The sequence below is a fragment of the Oculina patagonica genome, chromosome 14 (assembly GCF_052425735.1).
Source record: "Oculina patagonica isolate OP01 chromosome 14, crgOcupat, whole genome shotgun sequence".
Classification (NCBI taxonomy): Eukaryota; Metazoa; Cnidaria; class Anthozoa; order Scleractinia; family Oculinidae; genus Oculina; species Oculina patagonica.
Genome location: NC_135771.1, coordinates 14,161,482 through 14,183,920, shown reverse-complemented (window position 1 = coordinate 14,183,920; position 22,439 = coordinate 14,161,482). Strand labels below are relative to the sequence as shown.

General features: G+C 38.0%; 2 protein-coding genes across 2 annotated transcripts in view; one reads left to right on the top strand and one right to left on the bottom strand.

The window, feature by feature from the left end:
* The window catches only part of LOC144638987 (AP-3 complex subunit delta-1-like), a 47,808-nt gene extending 28,585 nt beyond the window's left edge, over positions 1-19,223 (top strand). Inside the window, exons 24-44 of the mRNA XM_078498256.1 lie at positions 41-119; positions 360-416; positions 693-781; positions 1,225-1,319; positions 1,844-1,931; positions 3,312-3,380; positions 3,904-3,988; positions 4,712-4,878; positions 4,983-5,036; positions 5,461-5,547; positions 5,869-6,066; positions 6,976-7,026; positions 7,242-7,303; positions 7,810-7,885; positions 8,171-8,222; positions 8,750-8,838; positions 9,051-9,136; positions 9,288-9,345; positions 16,080-16,149; positions 17,529-17,614; positions 18,125-19,223. Coding sequence (XP_078354382.1) covers positions 41-119; positions 360-416; positions 693-781; positions 1,225-1,319; positions 1,844-1,931; positions 3,312-3,380; positions 3,904-3,988; positions 4,712-4,878; positions 4,983-5,036; positions 5,461-5,547; positions 5,869-6,066; positions 6,976-7,026; positions 7,242-7,303; positions 7,810-7,885; positions 8,171-8,222; positions 8,750-8,838; positions 9,051-9,136; positions 9,288-9,345; positions 16,080-16,149; positions 17,529-17,614; positions 18,125-18,220 — 1,794 coding nt within the window. The 3' untranslated portion in view covers positions 18,221-19,223. The remainder of the gene's footprint in view (positions 1-40; positions 120-359; positions 417-692; positions 782-1,224; positions 1,320-1,843; positions 1,932-3,311; positions 3,381-3,903; positions 3,989-4,711; positions 4,879-4,982; positions 5,037-5,460; positions 5,548-5,868; positions 6,067-6,975; positions 7,027-7,241; positions 7,304-7,809; positions 7,886-8,170; positions 8,223-8,749; positions 8,839-9,050; positions 9,137-9,287; positions 9,346-16,079; positions 16,150-17,528; positions 17,615-18,124) is intronic.
* LOC144638023 (NIPA-like protein 2) overlaps positions 1-22,439 on the bottom strand; it is a 65,431-nt gene that overhangs the window by 38,442 nt on the left and 4,550 nt on the right. The gene's annotated exons all lie outside the window — the stretch shown is intronic.

Sequence of the window (22,439 nt, the reverse complement as noted above, 5' to 3'; positions counted from 1 at the left end):
AAAATTTAATGGACTTGTATTTGTTTTTTGTTATTTCCAGGCTAAAAAGAAAGATGTAAAGGTGGATGATATTCCAGTGGCTAACCTAGACTTACCTGTGTCACTCAAGGTGTCAGGAGGTATTCAAAATTACTAGTGCTTTGAAGAGTGTTCAAGTTCACAATATTTTTAAACTAATTAAAAATAAATCAAGTTCGCAATATTGAAAAGTTAAAAATATAATCTTCCATTAACTCAATTTTGGTAAAAAGTACATGGAAGGTTAGTTATCCCACTTAGGGGTACAAAAATCTGGTCCAGAGTAATCTTATGTTAGGATTTGCCTTTAGTGGTATAACTGACATTAGATTTGTCTCTAGGTGTGGCACTTGACAAAAAATATGCATCCAAGAAGATGAAGAAGAGAAAGAAGAAAGGTGAGACATTTTATTGCCATACTTTTCTTTTCATCTTTTGATTCCCAAGTGTGATCAGCAACTTATTTCTCCTTTAATATCATATTGTCAAACAGACAATGTATTGATACCAGGGGGGCCTTGATTTAAAATAGTGTTTTACATTGTTAATATTCAATGCAACCTGACATTCAGGGCAAGTGATAATAGCTGTAGTCATTTAACACTAGAAATCAGGATTTAGTGCTCACACTGATGAGCTGCCAGGCCTAAAACATACTTTCTGTTTGCCGTCAGGTCGTAAAGGAAGCCGAGCAGATGAGGAAGAACCAGACCTTGGTATTTCATATGAAGTTCTTCCAACCGGGGCTGGTGAATTGCCTGAGGTAAGAACAGATGTCATATTGTGTATTCTCCTAATTTTAAAACTATTTTGTGTAGTAATTAAATTTACAGTAACAGAGTTTTCAAGTCTCCAAAACCTCGACGGTGTTAAATACAGGTTTCATTTGGACATGAAAGCTTTACAGGCACCATTTTCCTATTTTTCTCCTTCCCTCCGCCGTGAAAAAAAGAAAGCCTGATCGCAGGTTAGAGTGACAGGGAGTGTTCTGTTTACTGAGAATAACTTGTTTTTGACTCCACATAGATCTGCACTACATCCTCCGTGGATTTTTCGTCACAGTTATAACATTTGTTTCTGCACTATTAGCATTTCCTGCAAACTATACAATAAATGCTATTGCTGGTGCATTTACTTGTATACCAGACTGTCGCTAGACTGTTCTATAGTGAGACATTACCTGTTCTGATGACCTTTGTTTGTTAGGGAGCTGGCGAGTCAGATCATGATGACAAAGACAACAATGAGCCAGATGCTGCTCATGTTGATCCACACAGACTGTTGAATGTCGACCTCAGCAAGTACGTCTGTGTTGAATACATCTTATTGGTCTCTAGATTGTTTTATCACCTTGTATTTTCTCATGACCCATGTCCTTTACTTTGTATGGACATGTTCAGGAGAGATTACATACTGATCGGCACTGTTAGGGTCATGTGGCAGACAATGTAAAACTGTACTGGCAAATTCTCAGTACTGACAAAAAAAGAAATATATGACAATCAGTAAAAAGAATTGTGCTTCCTATCTGGCTCTTTTTCTATGAGCAGTAGACTTTCTAAGGGAGCTTTCCATTTGTCAGAACTGGCCGGCCAGACCGGTATATTCGAGAACAAAATTCCGTTGTTATTCAGATTTGTCCTGTCATATCAGTCAATACGTAAATATTAATATACATTGTTATGGTGGATTTGTGGGAAAATCTCATGGAAAAGGCCCATTTCACATTCAAGACCACCAGACTGGCCGGCCATTTGAGCCAATTCAAAAACGCCCAAAGAGTAGCAGCCTTCTGACAATAACTGTTTTTTTTTTTTCACTGCAGACCTCTGGAAGCACATGAAGCTCTTCCTGTTCGTCAACATCGTGTTGTAACAGAATCACCAACAAGAGATAATGAGGAAAATGATGAGGTTGGTGATACAGGAAGAAATCTTAATTAAAAGTAATTTATTTACCTTAATGTATCCACCTTTGTTGCTCCAGCCAGTAAAAGGTTTGCACCTTTTGAAAAATAAGCACTGTTTACAAAAGTCAGGAACTTAATTTCTTCAAATTCACCATGATACTAATTCATTCTTTCTGGATCCTAGTGTGTTGCTCATTATCCTGTAAACTATCTATTCTAACCAATCAGAGCTCACCATTTCTTACCATCCGTGATGATTTTACTGCATGCGTGGTCAGGGGGAGTAAGACTAGTATAAACCAGTCTTGTATTTGCATTCTTTTTGGTGCATTCTTGTACACTAATTGTTACATAATTACTAAAGAGCAGTTGTCCCTAGCATCTTCAGCAATGTTTCGAAGAGTTGAGTACCGTAAAAACTCATGTATAAGCCGCACTTGTAGATAAGCCGCACCCCCAAATTTCAAACATGATTTTGAGAAAAAAAAAAAACCTAGCGGGAAAATGCCCAGTTGATTGTGAAAAAATTCTGGATTATGAGGAAATTTCAACAATCAATAAAGCAGAATAAAGCTAAATTTGATTTCCGGTTGAGCCTTTCCGATGGATGTGCAGGATGTACTATAAACACATAAACGGAAAGCATTTCAGTCTTACCCAGAATTTTAGAACTTTATAGAATAAACATCATTTCTGCCAACTTTAACATTTTGATCTTTTTCTGCCATTCGTTGACAGGTATTTCTTCGTTCATCACTGATTTTACATCAAATTTTGCACCTGATTTTGCGCTGTGTTCGTGAAAGCATTCCTAGCTTAGTAACCAGGCACTAGTATCTAGGCCCATCGCCAAAAGACACGTGGAACGCCTGGGGGTTTATAATTATTCACGGACGAAAAGCGTGGTTTTCGTCGCTGTTTTGAGAGGAAAACCTTTTTCAAAATGATCAGTCTCCTTGTTATTTTTGTTTGTGAGGATAGTAAAGAGCTGCTTTGTCGCTTATATGGAGCAATTTTTCAGTTTTATGCGCAAAAATGCACAGAAGATGCGGAGGATGCAGTGAGCGATTTATGCAGATTTAAGCTTATGTGGACCCGCAGGGCCGCACCACCGCATCCTGTCAGATGCCCTGTAAAATTGCATGCAATGGTCTCGTAGATAAGCCGCACCCACGATTTTGAGCCCAAAATTTTGGCAAAAAAGTGCAGCTTATACACGAGTTTTTATGGTAAATCGAAAATGTTCAGGAACACATACAAACACTGATTACCGTTTGGATAATCTTTGAACATTTTTAATTTTTATGAAAGGGTTAGAGCCATTAAAATTTCTGGGATATGGATAGGTCCTTTGTGCTTTAATTTGTACATTTTATAATTCCAGGAAATTACACCAAAGAAACACAGCAAGGACAAAAAGCACAGACACAGAAAGGACAGTGAGGGCAAAAAGGTTTGTTTGTGGTTCCTGTGCTTTTCTTCTTATTAACATGAAGTAACTTGTGTGCAAGGTACTTCTTAGTACTGTTCCTTAACAATAGGCCCGCATATTCAAACGTACTTAAGATACATCTTATATTAGCCTAGCAGGGCCTTGTGCCTCTTACCTTTGATTAAATGGTTCCTTGCTACATTGTTTTTCTTAGGCTAACATGTAACAGCTAAAGATGTTCTGTATGTATATATCTTCACTAGTAAAGCATGGTTTATTTCCTGGTGTAATTGAGAAACTCAACTTAGAACTTAGATGAGGTTAAAATGGCTGTCAGTGTCCATAGTTACAAGCTCTGTTATTTTATGGGTCATGTCAAGTTCCACTACATGCCTTGTTGATTCAACCCCTGTCAGACATGTTGCCACGTTTACCAAATTTATTCCCATTCTATGACCTCAGACTGCAGTTACATGTTTTTATAAAAAACCCTGACCTTTTCAAGCGTAACAATATTATTTTAATTTTCCATTTAATATTCCAGAGTAAACACAAGCATAAAAAGGATAAAGACGACAGAGAAAAGAAATCAAAACACAAGTACCACCACCACCACCACAAGGAGGAAGGTATCTATTCTACAACAATAAATAAACAATCCAGCTTTGCTTAGTGGAGTACAAAAAAATGCACAAAACAAGTACAATTATCTCATGCTAACGTCCTGCACAAGACAAGTTTTCCATTTAACAAGATAAGTGTAGCCTTCTTGTTCCTCCCGACTGTGCAAAAGATTTAAAACGGTGAAAAGTCAGCATTTTGGAAAAAGAAAACATTGGATAATAAATTCCTTATTAGACACTATTGCTGTACATTTCTACTTGTCATTTGTATTTTCAATTGTCCTATGTGCTCACCAAAATACTGCAAGACTCAAAAAGATATATAGTGGCTACTACATGCTAAAATGTGTAATAAATATATCTTATTACTACCGAGACATTTTAGTGTGTAATATCGCTGTATATTTTTACAAGTCATGGGGTATTTTAGCAAGCCCGAAGGGCAAGTCAAAATACAAATGATAAGTAAAAATGTACACACTAAAATGTATAATTATAAGAGATTTATTATCCAACGTTTTCTTTCCCCAAAATGCTGACTTGCTACGTTTTTAAGTTTCGCGCTGTTGGGGGGGGGGGGGTGACAAGTACAAATATCTCCACGATATTTGTACTCATTTCGCACGTTATTTGTAGTCCCTCCTTCAACAGCTTTCCTTCTGTTGTGGAGTCACTGAGTTTAACTGTAGAAACATGTTTTTAATCAAATTATTCTTTTTCTTAATCAAGTCACAGAGCCTGTGGAGGATAATCTTATGTTCAATGGAGAAGTGGAACACGATGAATCACCACCAAGAGATGACTTGAAAAAGGAAAGTAATCAAACAGCTTCTACAAAGGTGGTAACAGAAGTGGAAGACTTCAAACCATCTGCAGATGCTCCAAGTGATCCCCAGGTAAAGAATGTAACATACACACTGAACTAACTCCCTACCCCACTCCTATACAGTTATTTTGTTCAACTGAGCCTTTAACGCACTTTGGTCATATTTTGTGTTAGGATGATATGGATTTCTGGCTGTCACCAACTCCACAAAAGAAATCTTCACCAAAGGTGAGTTATATTATGCAGGACAAGGGATTAATAACGTGCATTGTCTCTGATGATTCAGACAGACATACTGACCACTGATCGACCGCCTGAAAAATGTTTTTTGAGGTTGTAAGATGAAATTTACAGATGTTTAAATTTTTGACAGGTGAATTGGTGGATAAGTTATTTTTCTGATTAATTCATTGATTGATCGCCTGACTGACTCTCTGGTAGACTGACTGACTGACTGATTGATTTATTTGTTAATATAGGATTTACTGATTGATTAATTGATTGATTAATTTGTTAATAAATGATTTACTGATTGATTGACTGATTGATTGATTGATTGATTGATTGATTGATTGATTGACTGACTGATTGAGTGATTGATTGATTGATTGACTGACTGATTGACTGATTGATTGACTGATTGTTTCACTAGCCTGCCGAAGCACCCACAGCACCTTCACCTGACAGTTTAGCAGCAGAAAAACCTGCAAAAGAAGAAACACGCACTAAACAATCTGAGGTACAGTCGATTTGCATGTTATGAGACAAACTTGAAAATTTCTGTGTGCTCCTGTGTGCTAATGGAATTTTCTGATTGCCTTTTAATAATAGCAGTTCTCTGGTTTTTACATAAGGGAAATGTTTTTTCTTCTGTTTCAAAAATAATTTTTGGTTGTCTTGGTAAAAGTAAGGATGTATTTCTCGCCCAGATAACCACACTTGATTTAATCTTCATATAGTATACTCCTGGGATTAAATAACATAATCGCATCCAACGCTTCAGGGGTGCACCAAGAGCAGAAGGTTTGAACGTCAGGTCCATTTTCTTCGCAATATTTAGAAAACTGAATCGAAAGAATCCAAGAAGAAACACCGCAAAGATAGATCAGACAGAAAAGAGAAACATGAAAAAGAAAGAAAGAAGGAAAAGAGAAAGAGGAGGAGTAGTGAGAAGTCTGACACAGCAGAGACACCAGCAGCAGAACCAGAAAAACAGGATGAGCCGTCAATCATGGAACTGAAGGAAGAGACAAAACAGGTTAGATACCAGGTCACTCTCTCCTAGTGTGATACCCTAGTAACCTGGGAAACACAAACTCTAAAACAAAAAGCACATTGACAGTGTTTCATTCAGTTTGTTCTAGAGCAACTGTCTAAAAAATGTCATACAGGATTGTGACGTTGTTGAAATTCTATCAAGTTCACCCATCAAGGATCTTTGAAAGCTGGCAAGGGGGTGGGGGGTGGGGAGAGGAGATAATTGAATAGCTTGGTGCAAGCTATGCTAAGTGACTTTTTTGGGTGAAAATTTTTTTCCTTCAAAAATGCTTGAATTATTGCATGTGCCTTTTAATTTAGTAGTAAAACATTCCCTTTTAATTTTTTTTGGCTGGTTAGCACTTTGTTTCTGAGAAAAATGAGAACAAATTATCGAAGCGTGTGCAATGAATGCAACGAAGCGGAACAAGTAATTATTACAGCACTTTAAGTCAAATCTCCTTTTAATAGCAGTGAAGTTTGTAAACATAATTTTATGTTCAAGATTGTCTTTGGCTACCACTATGGGAAGGGGGAGTTTGTTAAAGTTAAGAGTTGAATACGGCATGTGCCGTATACATTTCTACATTTTATGTATAAATAGACAAATTCGGCTAACGTGTTTACATCGTTGTTGCCACCCAATTCAGACCATGTGATGATTCTTTTGGGAGGTTACAATTGTGCAATTTGTCACACGTAACTGAGCGCATGGGAGTATGAACGAACAGAACAATTGTAACCTCCCAAAGGGATCACCACATGATCTGAATTGGGTGGCAACAACGATGTAAACACGTTAGCCGAATTGGTCTATTAAGGTACAGTTAACTAATCTTTTTCCTTTTTTCTCTCAATTAACTTTTTATTTGTTTTGTAGTAATAATATTACATTTCCTTTCTCTTTCAGCCCATCATCACGACTTACAAAGTTCTTTCAGAAAGCAGTTCAGTGAGACTGGTAAGGAGCTAACTTATAGCGATCAGCATGTAATTTCTCCTTACAATATCAATACATTGTCAAGCAAACAGGTGATGAGAATAATAAAATTCATCAGAATACAGTCTTGATGTAACTCCAAATTCTCACAACTGACATTTAATAATCTGTAAGCCAGTCAGTATGGAGAATTGATATTCTGAGCTTCGTTCTCAGAGGCTTTATTGTTATTTCAGATGTACGAGACAAGAGTGACTTCTCAAAATAGAAATCAAGTTGTAGTATCCATTATTTTCAGGTTTGTATTAAATTTTGTATATTATAAATTATGCAAATTAGTAATATGTACTATACTGACTGTTTCCAAAAAAAGTACAGTAATCACATTTAGTCATTTTACCAATGAAGCAATCAGAACTCAAGGGAAAACCTGCAACCTGGTGCTAAGAGCGAAAAAGGCATTTAGTATTTAGTTGATGCCAAGCACGGAAGAATGCAGGCCTTGTCAAGTAATTCTGTTTGATCCTAATTAATTGAAAAATGTAGTATATTTGTTGTGATTCGTCATAGTTTAAATGTAGCATTTTAACTGCAATATTTAATGGATGTCCTACTAGATAAGCTCAACGTAATTATTTAGGTGCTATGCTTCTAATATTTGCTTTTATATCCCATAAATCTTGTGTTCAGCAAATTTTGGCAGCCCGGTTAAAACCACTTTGTATTTTGTTTGTTTGTTTGTTTGTTTCGTTTTCTTTATTTTTTTCCTGTTTTGATTCTTTTTTCTTTGAAATCATCTCACAGTAATTTGACGGATCGTCATATCAAGTCCTTGGAATTTAATGTGTTAGACTCCCTCAATACTAAATTAGTACGGCCGGTGAGTATCATTCGTAAAAGTATTTGAGTATCGTTGTTAGGTTTCGGATGATCAAGTTGACTTGTACGTTTTAACCTTTGCAGATTTTTGCTAATAAGTATATACCGGTACTAAACACTGCCCTTATCGTTCACAAGATTTTGTAAAAAAGCTATCGTAATAAATTATACGAAGGAATAAGTACCCTAAAAAAACCCCAAAGTATTGTTAGTTACTTCTCTTCTGAAGTTGTCTCAAAAATATTTCTTGGTATTGTGTTTTGACATGACACTATTCTGTTCACAGATAGGATCTTCTTCACATGATAGTGTCCCAGTCCCCTTCCATCTTTTGCCAGGTGAGTGGTCACCAAGCTGCTGCTTCCAGCGGTTGTCTTGATCTGGCATTCTGGTCTTAACAACAACAACAACTATACCACTGAGGAGCTTTTTGGGGGAGGGACTCAAGCCACCACTTATCTGTTTATTGGTCTGCTAATTTTATTCGAGTCGTAGTTTTTTTTATGCTTTTACCTAATATAAGGCGGCGACTGTGTTATGGTTTAAATTTGTTTTGGGTTTGAATTTGTGTAAACTAACTTAACTTTTATTTTCCTTTTTTCACATCGTCTCGTTCAGAAGTTCCTTTCACCGATTTTTGAGGGGAGGGGGGCGGCTGTACACAGGCTATAAATTATTCAACGTGTTCATCTCGCATTTCCTGTAGTTACAACAACACTATCAACTTATCGTATCTACAAGTGTGCCAGGCTAAATTTAATATTTAATATCTAATGTGCAGATGAAAACACAGATCGCCCTAAGTTGTTTACATGTTTACTAAGCTGATCAGTGTTCACAAACTGAACTCTTGGTTATCTCACAGGATCTTCAAATGAAGGACAGTTTGCTTTTTTTGTGGAGAGTATAGTCATGGCACAGAAGCTACGAGGAACACTTACTTACGTCATAAAGGTACTTTGATCTTAGCATTTATTTTTACAAATTTTTCTAGTCCTGCAGATGGAATGTTGGTGGGGTAGGGTGAAGGGAGATAACTTTTGGTAGATCTTTGGTTCAAACTTGGCCTATACAAAACGTTTTTTACTATGACGTGGACAGAAGTCTTCTACAATGTACCATTCTCCTGGTTCAACATTATTTCTCTATTTTTTTTTTTGTTGTAGGATGACGAAGGCTCGACGAGTGAGAAGATGGATTTTTCTGTCTTTTTTCCCTGTTCTTCGTTTCTGATCGCCACGCCGTTGTCAAGGTATGTAGGCTTATATCTTGTGAATTCGCAATGTCATTTTTGATTCTTGATTTTGTTGTCATCATCACTTCCTTGTCTCTCAGATTTATTGATTTTCTGATGTACTGCAGTATAATAATAATGTACGTAATTTTCTGCTTTGTTTCTACAGCACTGACTTCGCGAATCTTTTAGGGAGTGGAACTCTAGCTAACAAGAGTTCAGTGAAGGTTTGTTTCTTATCCCGTCTCTTAACTTCGTTTCCATTGGCCCTGGGAACGAGATTGATTCCTTCCTAAAAGCTAAGCAGAAGTGCACTGTGGGTATTTAAGTTGTTAAAAGCACGATGGACTGGGTAATACCTGCGATTTGAGTCCACTGCATTGAAATTCCAAAAAACTTAAGATTCAGTCGTAACTTAAAGAAAACCCACATCCACTGCTTGTTATAGAATTTTTATTTTCTTGGCCATTTTGCATTTTCACCTAGTTACGTTGTACTTTGCTAAGCTAAGCTTACGTCTTGTTTTAGTTTTGGGATTCTGAGTTTTAAATCCAGTTTAATTTGTGCCCCTTGGTAAGCAGGTGCTCTCATTTTCCTTACTAAACGTTTTGTTTTTTGTTTTTTTTTTTTTTTTTTTAATTGCAAACACACAAAAGCACATCACTTACAAAAATACAAAAAAAGTATGCCCACTACTCACTACTTATTGTACAAATACTTAAGCTGTACACAATACAATACGACACTTGCGCTTCTTACAATTCGACACTGTATACTATTTACAACACTTACACTACTTACAATGCGATGCTTACTACTTACAGTGAAATATATATTTTTTAAATACAAAAGAGACTAAAATACTATAAAACTATACATGGCACAAGAGCTAATTGACAGAACTTACACTGCACTTACAAAAAAAACTGAAATTGTCACTAAACTAATACAGCTACTCACTATAACAACAGATCTAATGTAACTAAAATGATAAAGGATAAATATAACAGACAAAGAAAATGCACCTAAACCTGGCTCTTTTGCTTAAACAGTGGAAAGAAAGCTACCGCATCGCTTATGCAGAGAGTGGTCCACTTTGTTTCATACTTTTTATAGCTAGAGTTTTTAATAGCGATTTGTCTTTCACATTTAATTTTGCTTTCCAGTAAGGCAAGAAAGACCTTTATGCTAGGAGTCTCTGACTGATTTCTTGCGAGATATAGATGATATTTAGCAATAAGAAGATAGTGATTGAAAGCATGATAGCTGGTGTTCTCAGGTCTGTATCCATAAAGAATTTCCGAACAAGTAGGATTGAAATTGTCAGAGCGATTTGTATTCCACCATTCTATGACGTCTTTCCAAAATAGCTTGACTTCGGGGCACTCGCAAAACCTATGGAGAAGTGTCTCATTTTTACAGTGGCAGTGTTCGCAATGTGGTGACTCTTTTATTTTCATTCTATAGAGTGAGAGATTGGTAGGTATGATGTTATGTATGAGTTTATGCTGAAAGCTTCTTAATCTATTTTCAACGGTGATTCTAAATGGAAGTTCGTAGACATCCTTTAAGTTTGTCACTTGATTTCTTAGAGTGATTTCGACGGTAGGGGGAGAGAAGGACCTTTCCGCAAGCATCAAACGGGCTTTTTTTGCGGAGACGATATCATCGCTATTTGAATCAGCCTTTGGGAGTTCGCTAACACCACCGACACTGTTGCACGTGATTTTTCTTTTCCACGCTTTGGGGATAGCAGCGAGAACTCCGGCGTAGTCGAGGAAAGTGCATCGAACGCTGAATTTGCGCTTAAAATTTTCGAAAGAGAGGAATTGGTCGTGATTGTCGAGGAGATCACTTATTTTTAAGATGTCTTGATTTACCCATGTTTTATAATACACCGTTTTACCATTGGTCTTTATGAACCGGTTGTTCCATAAAAGTTCTTGTTTGAATTCATTTGCATTAAGCGGTTCCTTGTAATTCAATTCTTGCCACACCTTAAGAATATTTTTATAGAAAGGTGGTAAATTGTTGAGGTTCAGAAATTTTAGGTCGAAATTGCATTGAAATAGAAAAGCTCCTCCGACTTTACTTAATAAGGAATCAAGGCGGGCACACCAGTGACTGCCAGCCGATTCGCAATAACGATTAACCCAGGTAATCTTGAGGGATTTTACAACATCTTCAAAGTTAATCATATTTAGACCGCCTTTGCAGACTGGGCCAATCAACGTTTTTCTCTTAATTTTATCAGGTTTGAAATTCCAGATAAAGGAGAAGATGATGCTGTTGACCTCTTTTATGAATTCGGCAGGAACGTTTAAGACGGAGCAGCAATAAACAAGTTTGGCGATTGCTAAATTCTTTACGATGGCTATTCTGCCTAAGATGGTTAGATGTCTTTTGCACCAGATGTTAAGAACTTTTTTAAGTTTGGCAAGTTTCTCATCAAAGTTTAGTTTGATTCCAACATTCGCGCAATAAGGGAAACATATTCCAAGTGCAGTGACATATTCTTTCGGCCACGAAATGCCAAAAGGCTCGTCTTTTCCTAATCTGCTTTTCCAACGACCTAGCCACAGACCCTCAGTTTTTGATCTATTAATTTTCAGACCCGATAGATTGCTAAACTGATCAAGGAGAGCAAATAGAGACGCTGCGGAAGAGTCGTCGCGGATGAAAGCGGTGGTGTCGTCTGCATACAAACTAAGTTTAGTGATCTTATTCCCGTTTTCGAGACCTTTGATAGAATCAGTGATTCTTATCTGGTGTGCGAGTGGTTCTAAAGCGAGAACAAAGAGCAGTCCCGAAAGAGGACACCCTTGTCTCACTCCTCTTTGTAGAGAGAAAAACTCTGAAGAGTGACCATTGTTGATAACGCAACTAGAAATATTGCTATAGAATGTGCGAATCCAGTTAAGGAAACTTGGACCAAAGTTCATAATGTTGAGGACCTTAAAGAGGTAGTCCCACTCTAAAGAGTCAAAGGCCTTTTCAAAATCTAGAAAGAGTATCATACCTTCCTTATTCTCATGTTGTTCAATTATGTCTGTAATTAGACGGATATTTTCACCGATGAATCTGCCTTTAATGTACCCCGTTTGGTCCCGCTCTATTAACAGGGGGAGTACCTTCTCTAAACGCCTTGCGATACATTTTGTTGCTAGTTTATAGTCGGTATTTAAGAGAGAGAGAGGGCGCCAGTTTTTAAGCAGTAAAGGATCCTTGTTCTTTTTCGGGATCAGGGAAATAATTCCTCGTCTCTGCGAGATAGAAAGCTCTCCCAGTAAGGCACCATGATTGAGACACTCAATCAGAGGGCCCGACAGCTCCTTCCAAAAGCGTAGGTAGAACTCTGCGGATAAACCGTCCGTGCCCGGCGACTTGTTGTGTTGAAAAGTTTTTAATGCGGCGAGGCATTCTTCTGCGGTAATTAAACCTTCACAAAGGCTTTGTTTCTCGTCATCCAGTCTAGGTAGAGATTGATATTCGCAGAAAGATAATGGGTCTGCATCTGCTAGCTGTTTTTGAGATGAATAAAGCTGCTTGTAAAAGCTTTTCATGGTGCTTAGAATGGACGTTGGGTCCTTAACAGTAATACCCTCGGGCGTCTTTAATTTTGTGATGTGTCGTTTTTCATAACTTCTTTTTTCTAGGTTATAGAAGTATTTGTTGCATTTCTCGCCCATCTCGTACCATCTTGCTCTGCTCCTAATAATGGAGCCTTTAGTTTTCTGCACAGCGATTTCATCTAATTCGATTTTGAGTTTCTTTGCCTCGTTTACAAGGGAAGTGTCTTCTGGGGAAGCGTCAATACGTGAGTTTATTTCGTCTAATTTTTGAGAAAGGTTTTGCTCGGTGTTTCTTTCTGCATTAGCTTTCCTTTTAGCAAAACGGATAGCGAACATCCGAATCTCCATTTTTAACATTTCCCAGTAAAGCCTTTTGTCAGCAATACCTTTGTGTTTCTCACTACTATGTTTTATAGTAAAGGCCATTTTTGTGACAAACTCTTCGTTCTCCAGAAGAGAATTGTTGAATTTCCAGTAACCAGGACCTCTCTTTTCCTGTGTTACATCTGGTTTAATTGAAATGGTAACCGGGGAGTGATCAGAGTCGTAGTACGCACCAATGTCGGTTTTTGAAACCCGGTCTAGTAACTGCTTGGAGATGAGCCAAAAGTCTAGCCTACATCTGATCTTACCCGAGCTGTTTTTCCAGGTATATCGCGTTTCATGTGGGTGTTGTTTTCGCCAAGGGTCGACAAGGTCGTAGTTATTACAAAGTTCCTCCACCGATTTGATAACGTTTTTTTTGACCAGAACGTCTTTACCTCCGAATTTATCTAACGCAGACAACGGACAATTGAAGTCTCCGCCAATCAAGACTCTGTCGGTTTGGCATTCGCGGATGGATTCGGTCATCTTTTTAAAGAAAGCAATTTGCTGGGTTTGGTCGTTTGGGGCGTAAATATTAACAAAGCAAAATTCGTCTTCGCCAATAGTTGTGTTTACAATCAAAAACCTGCCGTTTTTATCTCGTGTAACATTAGTCACCTCTTTACATAAGGAGGGTCTGAGAAGGATCATAACACCTCTGCTATGTTTCGAGCCGTGCGCGAAAAAGATTTCACCGCCCCACTCAGCTCGCCAGAAAGCTTCCAAACTAGTGTCGCTGTATGTCTCTTGAAGGAAAATTACGTCAAATTTTTTAAGATGGAGCCACCGAAATAGCTTTCTTCTTTTGATGGATTTGTTAAGGCCTCTTGCGTTAAAGGAAACTGCATTTAATTCCATGAGTAGGTTAGATTTTTGAATTTCTTACCCGTAAAACATTCGTGTACCACACTCTGCAACAATACGATAGCGTTTAGCTTAGCAATAGGAGCGTTTATAAGAATGGTATGCACATTACAATAAACCAAGGAAAAATTTAGGTGAGAATGGATTGTAAATGAAAATAAAAGCACGCTACATCTAACAGTAAACATAATAGAAACACTAATTAAGCTGCGAAGCAGCTTATTGTATAGGAGGGGAAAATTGAATAGCATCGGTTGCTACGCCAAGACACTCAACACCCTCCCACAAAACTCTCCGCAAAATTAGATTAATTAGTGAAGCAAAGGAGGGCGAGGTGTCGAAAAGAAAACGGAACACTTACATATTAGCATAATTGACGGAGAGAAAGAAGAAAATAAACTTTATGATAACAAATTAGTGGATTTTTCTTAAGTCATCGGCTTCGTGGATTCTGATGGCACGATCGCTTTGCGATTTTCTAATAAAGATTTTTCCGTCCACAGTCCATGCGTTCTGCCAGTTATGATCCTTTTTGAATTTTCTAACTTTAGCGAAAAGACCGCGCCTGTAGTTAGTTAGATTCTCGTTGATGTAAACAGCATCTGTGTTATTGAAAAAGTTTTTCAAACTTACTGATTTAAGATGCTTCCTTGCTTTGAAAAGTTCACTTTTCGCTCTGTGGGACCTGAAGCGAACTATAATTGGTTTGGGGACGTCAGTCCTTCGTGAAGACATCCTGTGGCATATGTCTATGTCGTTATTGGTGATGTGAACGTTGACCACTTTGGCAAGCTTGATAACTTTCTCAGCGACATTTTCTTCCGGCGACTCGGCGATGCCGTGGATTTCAAGGTTGTGCTTTCTGGTATACTGTTCCAAATCATCTATTTGATTGATGGCGGTTCCGAGATCGCTGCTGAGATCATCAATTTCTTGATATAGGTCATCGATTTCGTCTTCGGCCGTTCGAACTGCTCGTTTGAGCGAGTTCACCTCAGTCTTCAAAGCTTCGTTGTTCGCCTCTAAGCTTTCCACTTTACTGACATGGAATTCAAGTGACCTTTGTAGCTCGTTGTATAGGTCGCGGAGTGCTCGATTTTCTTTGAGAAGCTCGTCCGTATTTCTTTGAATTTTGTTAAGCGCACTCCAGATACCTGCCAGATCGTTCTGTTCGGCCATCAAGTACTCGGAGGTTTTTGCGGATTTATTTGGCGGTATTTCGGGTGAGCTGCTGCTGCTAGGTCTTTCACCTCGCTTCCCTCCGATATAACGCGGTGTTTCTTCGCATTCACTTAGTTTTTCCTCCATTTAGTTGAAAAGCGGAGAGTTCAGGCAGCCTACTCAAAAAAGACGCTGCCGTCCATCTTGACTCGTTCCAGTCGTTCAAAGTTCCTTGATTTTTTATGAAACAATAAGATCTTACACTGAACGTCGCATGTTGTTATCTGTGATGTTCCTGGAACTAAAGTTGTCAGCCGATTTATTGTTTCTATATTAATTAACTCTATTTCCCTGCTCCCGCATCCTTCCGGTTCTTTATGTTTTTATTCAGGTTGAAGCAGCAGGGAAATACCCTGGCGCCATGTTGTTGTTTTCGTGTGTTGGGTGATTTTTTGCGTGCCTGATTGTAGGCTGATATTGGCTTGATTGTCAGAGGAAATAACAACTGTTTTTATAGTAATTTAAGCAAAAAGCTAGGCTACTGACAGCTCATATTTTTCTCCAAGAATTTGGATTGGAAGGCAGAAATGGCAGCGTAAAAATAGTTGCCGTTTTCCTGTCGTCTTGTTTTCCTCGCGCTTTTCTTCGTTAGCCTGAAAATCTTGTCGAGCGAATATCGTCAAACATGATAGAAATTAAGAAAGGGTTCCTTGTTTCACTTTTGCAAAATTGAGTTTGTGCGAAAAATACAATACATAACCATACAAACACTTACGATAATTAAGACAGTGATGTCTAAAAGAAAGCTAGTTTGATAAGGGCAGTTGAGCAAATTCTCCTAACTACTATGAGAAATACGTGGAAACGTCTAAGGAGAATTTGTATGTTGATATAGGACTTTAATTTAAGGATAAGGCTTCTTTGCTCGATCTCCGGTTAACTAAAATGTTTCTAGGAGTCCTTTCATTCTTTCTAAAGTTGTTTATTTTGTTTTGCAGGTTACAACTCCAGAAACAACAGAGTTCAGCTCAATAATTACCAGGATTTGTGTTCTGCTACATTTTGCAGGTAAAATCAGTCATAAATTTTTCCTTCTTTCCGATCACGCGCACGTTTCACGCTTCACGCGCGCGTTTCTCGCTCCACGCGCGTCTGGTTTCGATCAATGCAAGTGGCTCACACTGCATCTGGCCAGGCCCACTAAAGTTGGCCTCGGGGTCACGAGAGTAAAATCAGTTGAATGTATTCCGCTATATTGTAACCACTGTTTATTACATTTTAGATATACTGTCAATCGGTTTATCAAGAGACACACTGTCTGCTATCATATTACGACGGAGATCTTTTTCTGTTTTGAAGCTTTCGGAAGTTCTCCAACTGTGATCTTGTTTGGAATTGAAACAGTAGAGGGTTTTTTTTTACCCCATACCAGCCAGCAAGTGTTTACTTCAAACCAGACACTAAGTCGCCTGTTGAGTGCACAGTATTGGCGTACGATGTTGATGGATTAGTAACTCTATTTGTATGAACTTTAACAAAGGTTAATTGCTAAACTGAAACTGAAAAAGAACAGATATTCGACTCAGAAGTCATCTCGTGATATTGCAATCATATCACAAATTTGATGAAACTGAAGTTGGTACAGATAACTTAAAAAGCGTTTTTCTAAAGGTTGTTAAACCAAACAAAAATTGTTGTGTCTCTTGTGTCTCTTGGTTATGCATTCGACTTACCAATAGAAAAATTTAATGATCTTCACTTTTTTATCTTTAGAAGGCTGGCATTAGTTACCATAATCTCTCATTCCTGTATATTCAATTGTATTTTGTAAAGAGATTTTTTATATCCGCTTTGCGCATCGTATAAAAAGGAAATTGTTTCAAGTGTCTCTTGATATGCACTGGAAGGCTTCCAGCAAAGGTTGTAATGTTTTGCCTCGACAAGCATTCATTATATTGGATCACAGAGCAGTGCTCTGTGAATGCCTTATTGTTAATATTAGGCATGTTGCTGCTGAGTTGAAAAATAAACTAAAATAGCACTGAAAAACAACCCAAATTTAGTCCTAATTTAGTCAAATCACGCTATTTTTGTGGATTCTCGCCTATCTTCTTTTAGATCGAGTTTCCATTTTAAATATTAAGTACCTGTTTTACTCATGAAAGATCAGGAGGACCAAAAATCAAGTTGAAGTCAATGGAATTTATGTTGCTAAATTTTTGCCATTTAATAATCCTAGGTTTTTGGTTCGTTAGAGCCTTCATCTGATTTTGGTTTCGCTTGATTGTATGAACAATTTATGAGGAACCAAATCAACTGAAAGAAGACTTGTTTTGTTCTTGCCTAGTTCCCAGTCCTTGTATATGTAGCAGCGCGGTCAATTTAAGAGGGATTTGTTGCCAAGTGTATTGTTTCTCAAGTAAATTCCTTTTTTTTTTTTTTTTCAGTTGTCGAACAAGTGGATAACAGTGCATCATTATACGCTGTTTCAATTCAAGGACATCATCTGTGTGCACTTGTGAAACAGCTACCGGTCAGTATATAGACCTCGCCACACAATCTTTCTTAGCCTGTTTCTTTGCTCCTTTCCCCGTCCCAAGCTTCCACGCGCATCTCGCACTCGCACAATGTCCCATCAGGCCTGAGCTTATCCCAGTTTCAGTAGCATGAGGCGGCTAGGAGTATTTCTACTCCCCCCTTGATAGGATGCTAGTCCATCGCAGGATTACCCCCAGCAGTAAATTCTCTAATACCCATTTATACACCTGGGTGGAGAGAGGCCCTATGGAAGTAGAGTGTCCTGCCCAAGAACACAACGAAGTTACCCTGGTCAGGGCTCGAACGCGGAACACTCAGTCAGGAGTCCAGCGGACTGACCAATAGGTCACCGCATCTCCCACTCGCAACGAAGAGTACTGCTAACCGGGTTGGGGCTTGTAATGATGATGTCCTATATTTTCAGCATTTGTCTCTTTGGCATTTTGTTAATATCGTATGCAGAAAGCAGTTTTTGATCAGGATGTTGTTTTTATTTCGTTTACAGGATCACTCGGTGTCTGTAGATGGTAAAAGCACAGACGCCTCGCTTGTATCCAGTGTCCTGGAAGAAGTTAAATCACTCCTTCAAACTCCGCCATGACACTGTTAGCCGACTAGAAATCTATCAATTGAAAAGAAACGGAATACAGAGTGAATCACCAGGCCGTGCGCGGCACACAAAGCCCGAGTGTCAGCGAGGCGACTGGGCTCCAGAAGAAAGATTAACATTTTAATTGTGATATCAGGGGACGAAATAATCAACTAATTTCAATGCGAATTTTTAAGGTTTCTTAACTGAAATCGTCTGGGGGAGTTTATACTTACACGTAGATGTTTATCTGTCAAAACAAAATCCACTCCAAAAGAGAGTTATGGCGTTAGCGAACAGCAACTGCCGTTAACTGGAGTGCAAAATAAGTATAAGATAAAACAAAGAATTAAATGCTCGATAATTAAACAGTATGCATTCCCAGACCTTTCAGCGTAGCTGCCATAAAGCACAGTAAGTTGGGGAGGGCAGGGTGCTCTTCAACATGTTTGGTGAGGCAGTGTTGTTATTTGGGGGTTTGTTAGAGTTATTTTCATAGGCGATAAAATGTCGGATGGAAGTCTTTCAAGCAATATACAGCAAGCCGCCCCACCCCTAGGACCAACCGGCTGGCCTAAATAAAAAACTAATTTTATATTGACAATACTTTCAGTTAGGAACTGCATTTGAAATTAAATTCTTGGAAAAGAAAAAGGTAGCCTGAGATAAATAAATTGAAACTTGACCTTGGCTTGTACCAACAGAGTTTTTAGGGTTGTGTTTCGTTGCTTCGACAACATACAAATCGCCGTCATTTTTGCCAGCGTCATTTTGACTGCGTGGACTGTTGCAGTGCAGGCCTGGTTACTAATTGCGCGCTTTCCGGTGGAGCTTACCGGAAGTCTGTTGATTCTTGTGAACAACATACGTTCAGTTTTCTTTCCCGTTCTTCCTTTATTTAGAAATCAACTTAATAGTTTTAATTGCCTTAAACACCTAAACTGTAAAATGGCTGCCTGAAATTGTTTAGTAGATGATAACAAATAAATTCTGAAATTAAAAAGATTCAGCAGTGTTACTTGTGGTGTCAATTTAGATGAAATGAAATATTTGTTGATATTGCTGAATAAATTGTCTTTGCAAGTTTCCGAAACGCTTGCCATATTATTTTTATTTACTTGTTGTCCTTGGCGCGGCTTCCCAGCTAACCGAACGCCTGAAACAGCCTTAAATATGAAATAAAAATTGAGTAGAAAAAGAACAGACTAATGGATATGCAAATTAAAATCTTCGCTTCTCAGGCAGCGAGGTTGGATGCTCAGCAAGGAATCTATCAAGTTTCTTCTGTCCAGCGTAAGTAAATCGCAATTTTTGTCATTAAATCCGGATCCAGAAATTTCCAGATATTGCCTAAAGCGAGTTTTACAATCAAAAATTGTTGTCTTCAGAAACATTCCCTTGCCACGGTCACACACTGCACGGAATGACTTGCATTTTACCCGGGCTCTGATTGGCAGGGTCAGGTTCTTCCATGATGTTAACAGACCAGCTACTAATTTGGTTTGCTGTTCTTTGCACGGTGATTGTTACAACTGACGTCAGAGCGCTGAAAATGAGAGTGGTCTTGTACACGCACAGTACAGGGCTGGGAGAGAATATCATGCAAGATAAATATGGCGTTTTTCGATTTTATTTCCTGGCACAAACTTAAAGAGCAAATACATACTGATGTCATGTTTGCTGGAGAGAAGAGCTGATTGTTGTGAACAAATTTCGTGCAAAAATTGTGAAATGAACAAAGTCACATCGCGTGGTAGCTTGTGGTTTTTGATATGCAGGTGATTGAAAGAAACAATTTTACTGAGTTCTCTTTCTGCACTTATTGTCTGAACTGACGTCAAAGAATTAAACCTGAAAATTTCTGTTGCTACAGCCAATCAGTTTAAAGCTCTTTACAACTCATGCAGAATGGCTAAACAAATGTTTTGAATTACAGCTGATCAGTTATTGTTTCCTTCACGTAAATTATGTAAATACGAAACTCGCTTCTTCGCCAAGAAAAGTCATGAAATTTAAACATGATCTTGGGTTGATCTTTATTTAACTACTTCACCCAATTCAAGCACTGTTGAATAGTATTTGAAACACAGACGTCTGATAACGCCACATTTCCTGGAAGAAATAAATCGTGTGGACGGTGATGCAACTTTCGTGATACTATAAAGTGACAAAATAGCCTGTGTCACATGGTATCGAGTATAAACACCCTGGGCGTCAGTCCAGGTTTGTCCTTGTGCCAAGTTTGTACGGCTCGGTGATCATGTATGGACTTCATGCTTCCAAAAAAAAGGTAAGGTATCTGCTAACGTATGTGTTTTATCCAAGATAGATCTGTTTTCAAAGTTGTTAGGCTTCCATAGGATGAGTTTTTTTTCGTATTGTTTTTAATTTTTTTCATCACCTCGATTAGTTCCCAACAACTTGTTTGACAGCGTGAATTATTATGCGGTTAGTTTCCAATCCTGAGCGAAATGAACATGTTTCTTTGCACGAAGTGCAAATGTCCAACGTGACTCCATAATGTTAAAACAGACAAAGAATGTTTAAACATCATTCAAAACTGGAACTAATAGTTATTAAAACTTTGGCTTAAAATTTGCCGGACCAATCTATCAATATTAAAATAGCAGTGTGTTCACAGCTTTGAGGCGATCGGTCACGTCCGCACATATTTCTTATCTTTAAATCGATATTTTCGTGTTGCCCTCGAAAAACGGGATTTTTTCCAAAGCTTTTCAGCTTACGTTTCAGTGTGTTTCATGCTAATGTTGAAACACGCCGTTTTTTTAAACAATGCTTTTTAATACCAAAAGCGAGTAGTAAGTTACGGGGAAGTTGTTTTATTATATTTACCTTTCTTTGTACACTTTAATTTTAACCCATTGGGTTGCGATCCGTGTCATTGTGCCAATCTACATAAAAGAATTGTGTTTGTTTTTCTATGCGAGTCTCTTGATTTTTTGCGTACCAGCACGCAGGGCTTAAATTTTATTTCTTTTTAAACCTAAAGCCATTGCAACACTTAATTACGTAAGCGGTTTAGTTGGACCAAAAAATGTAAAATATAAACAAACAGAACTTCGTACCCATTAAGAGCAGGTTATGTCCTTTAGAAATTCTAACCACGAAGGACAACATCAATTAAAAAAATTGGCCTAAAACTGAACCACAGAGTTATTATTTTGAAAAGCTACCTCCCTAACGTAAGGGCCTTTGAAAGAAATAAACTGGTATGGAATGCATATTTTTACCATGCAAAGTTTCAGAAATTTCGTGTGTACGCCGATTTTTTTGCAAATGAGACGAAGTTCCGCGCGCCCTTTCAACCCCTATTAATATTGGGCGCGCGGAAGAGAGAGTTCAGGAACTGGACTAGACGAAGTTGTGTTTGTACTGATCAGTACGCTTTTAGTGCTGATATTTTGAACTGTTTTGGTGTAGCATGTTTTGATTGCTTGCACGCCAATAGATCAACACAAATGAAATTCTTAAAATAATAACATTTAAGTTAAAAAGACTGATTATATAGTGCAGCAAGTTGCAATATCTCATTATCATTCGTAGCCAACGCACACGCAAATGAAGCAATTTTTACTATCTTAGTTCGTGAAGGATCCTTTACATTTTAGTACTTTCGCACACTGCTAAAAATCGGACATTCAGTAATTTAAACGCAGACTTCTAAATATGTTTTAGATTAAGTGATTTAAATCAGTCTGGAAAAGGAAAAATTTCAATTTTACTTAATATCTGTAAGGGCAAATTTGGTTCTTTTTCCTGCTCAGAGGCTAAGTGAAACTGCATTATAAACCCAACCTTCACTTCTCCGCTTGTTCGAAAACGTGATCTGAGTGTAGCCTTACCACGTGACCCAGCCGGGATCCATTTCATGGAAGCATGGAATTGACGCGCGCGTGTTCACGATCAAGGAACGCATTTTTGCTAAGTTGTTGAAAAACCATTAATTGCAGTTATAGTTGTCCGTTTTTCACATTCGTTGTTGTTGTCCATCGAAAAAGTAACATGTACTGTTTGGGCTTCAACTTGATTTGATATAAGCCAGGCGTTCAGCTTCTATAATCTACAACAATTAGCAAGGTGGAGCCTAGATCACACGGAAAGCAAATTTGTGTAAAATTATACTACAATTAAAACCATTATCATCCAGGATATAAAGTAGCTTCTTCAGTTCGACGACTGGAAAAAGTAATTTTTCACTCACTTTAATAGC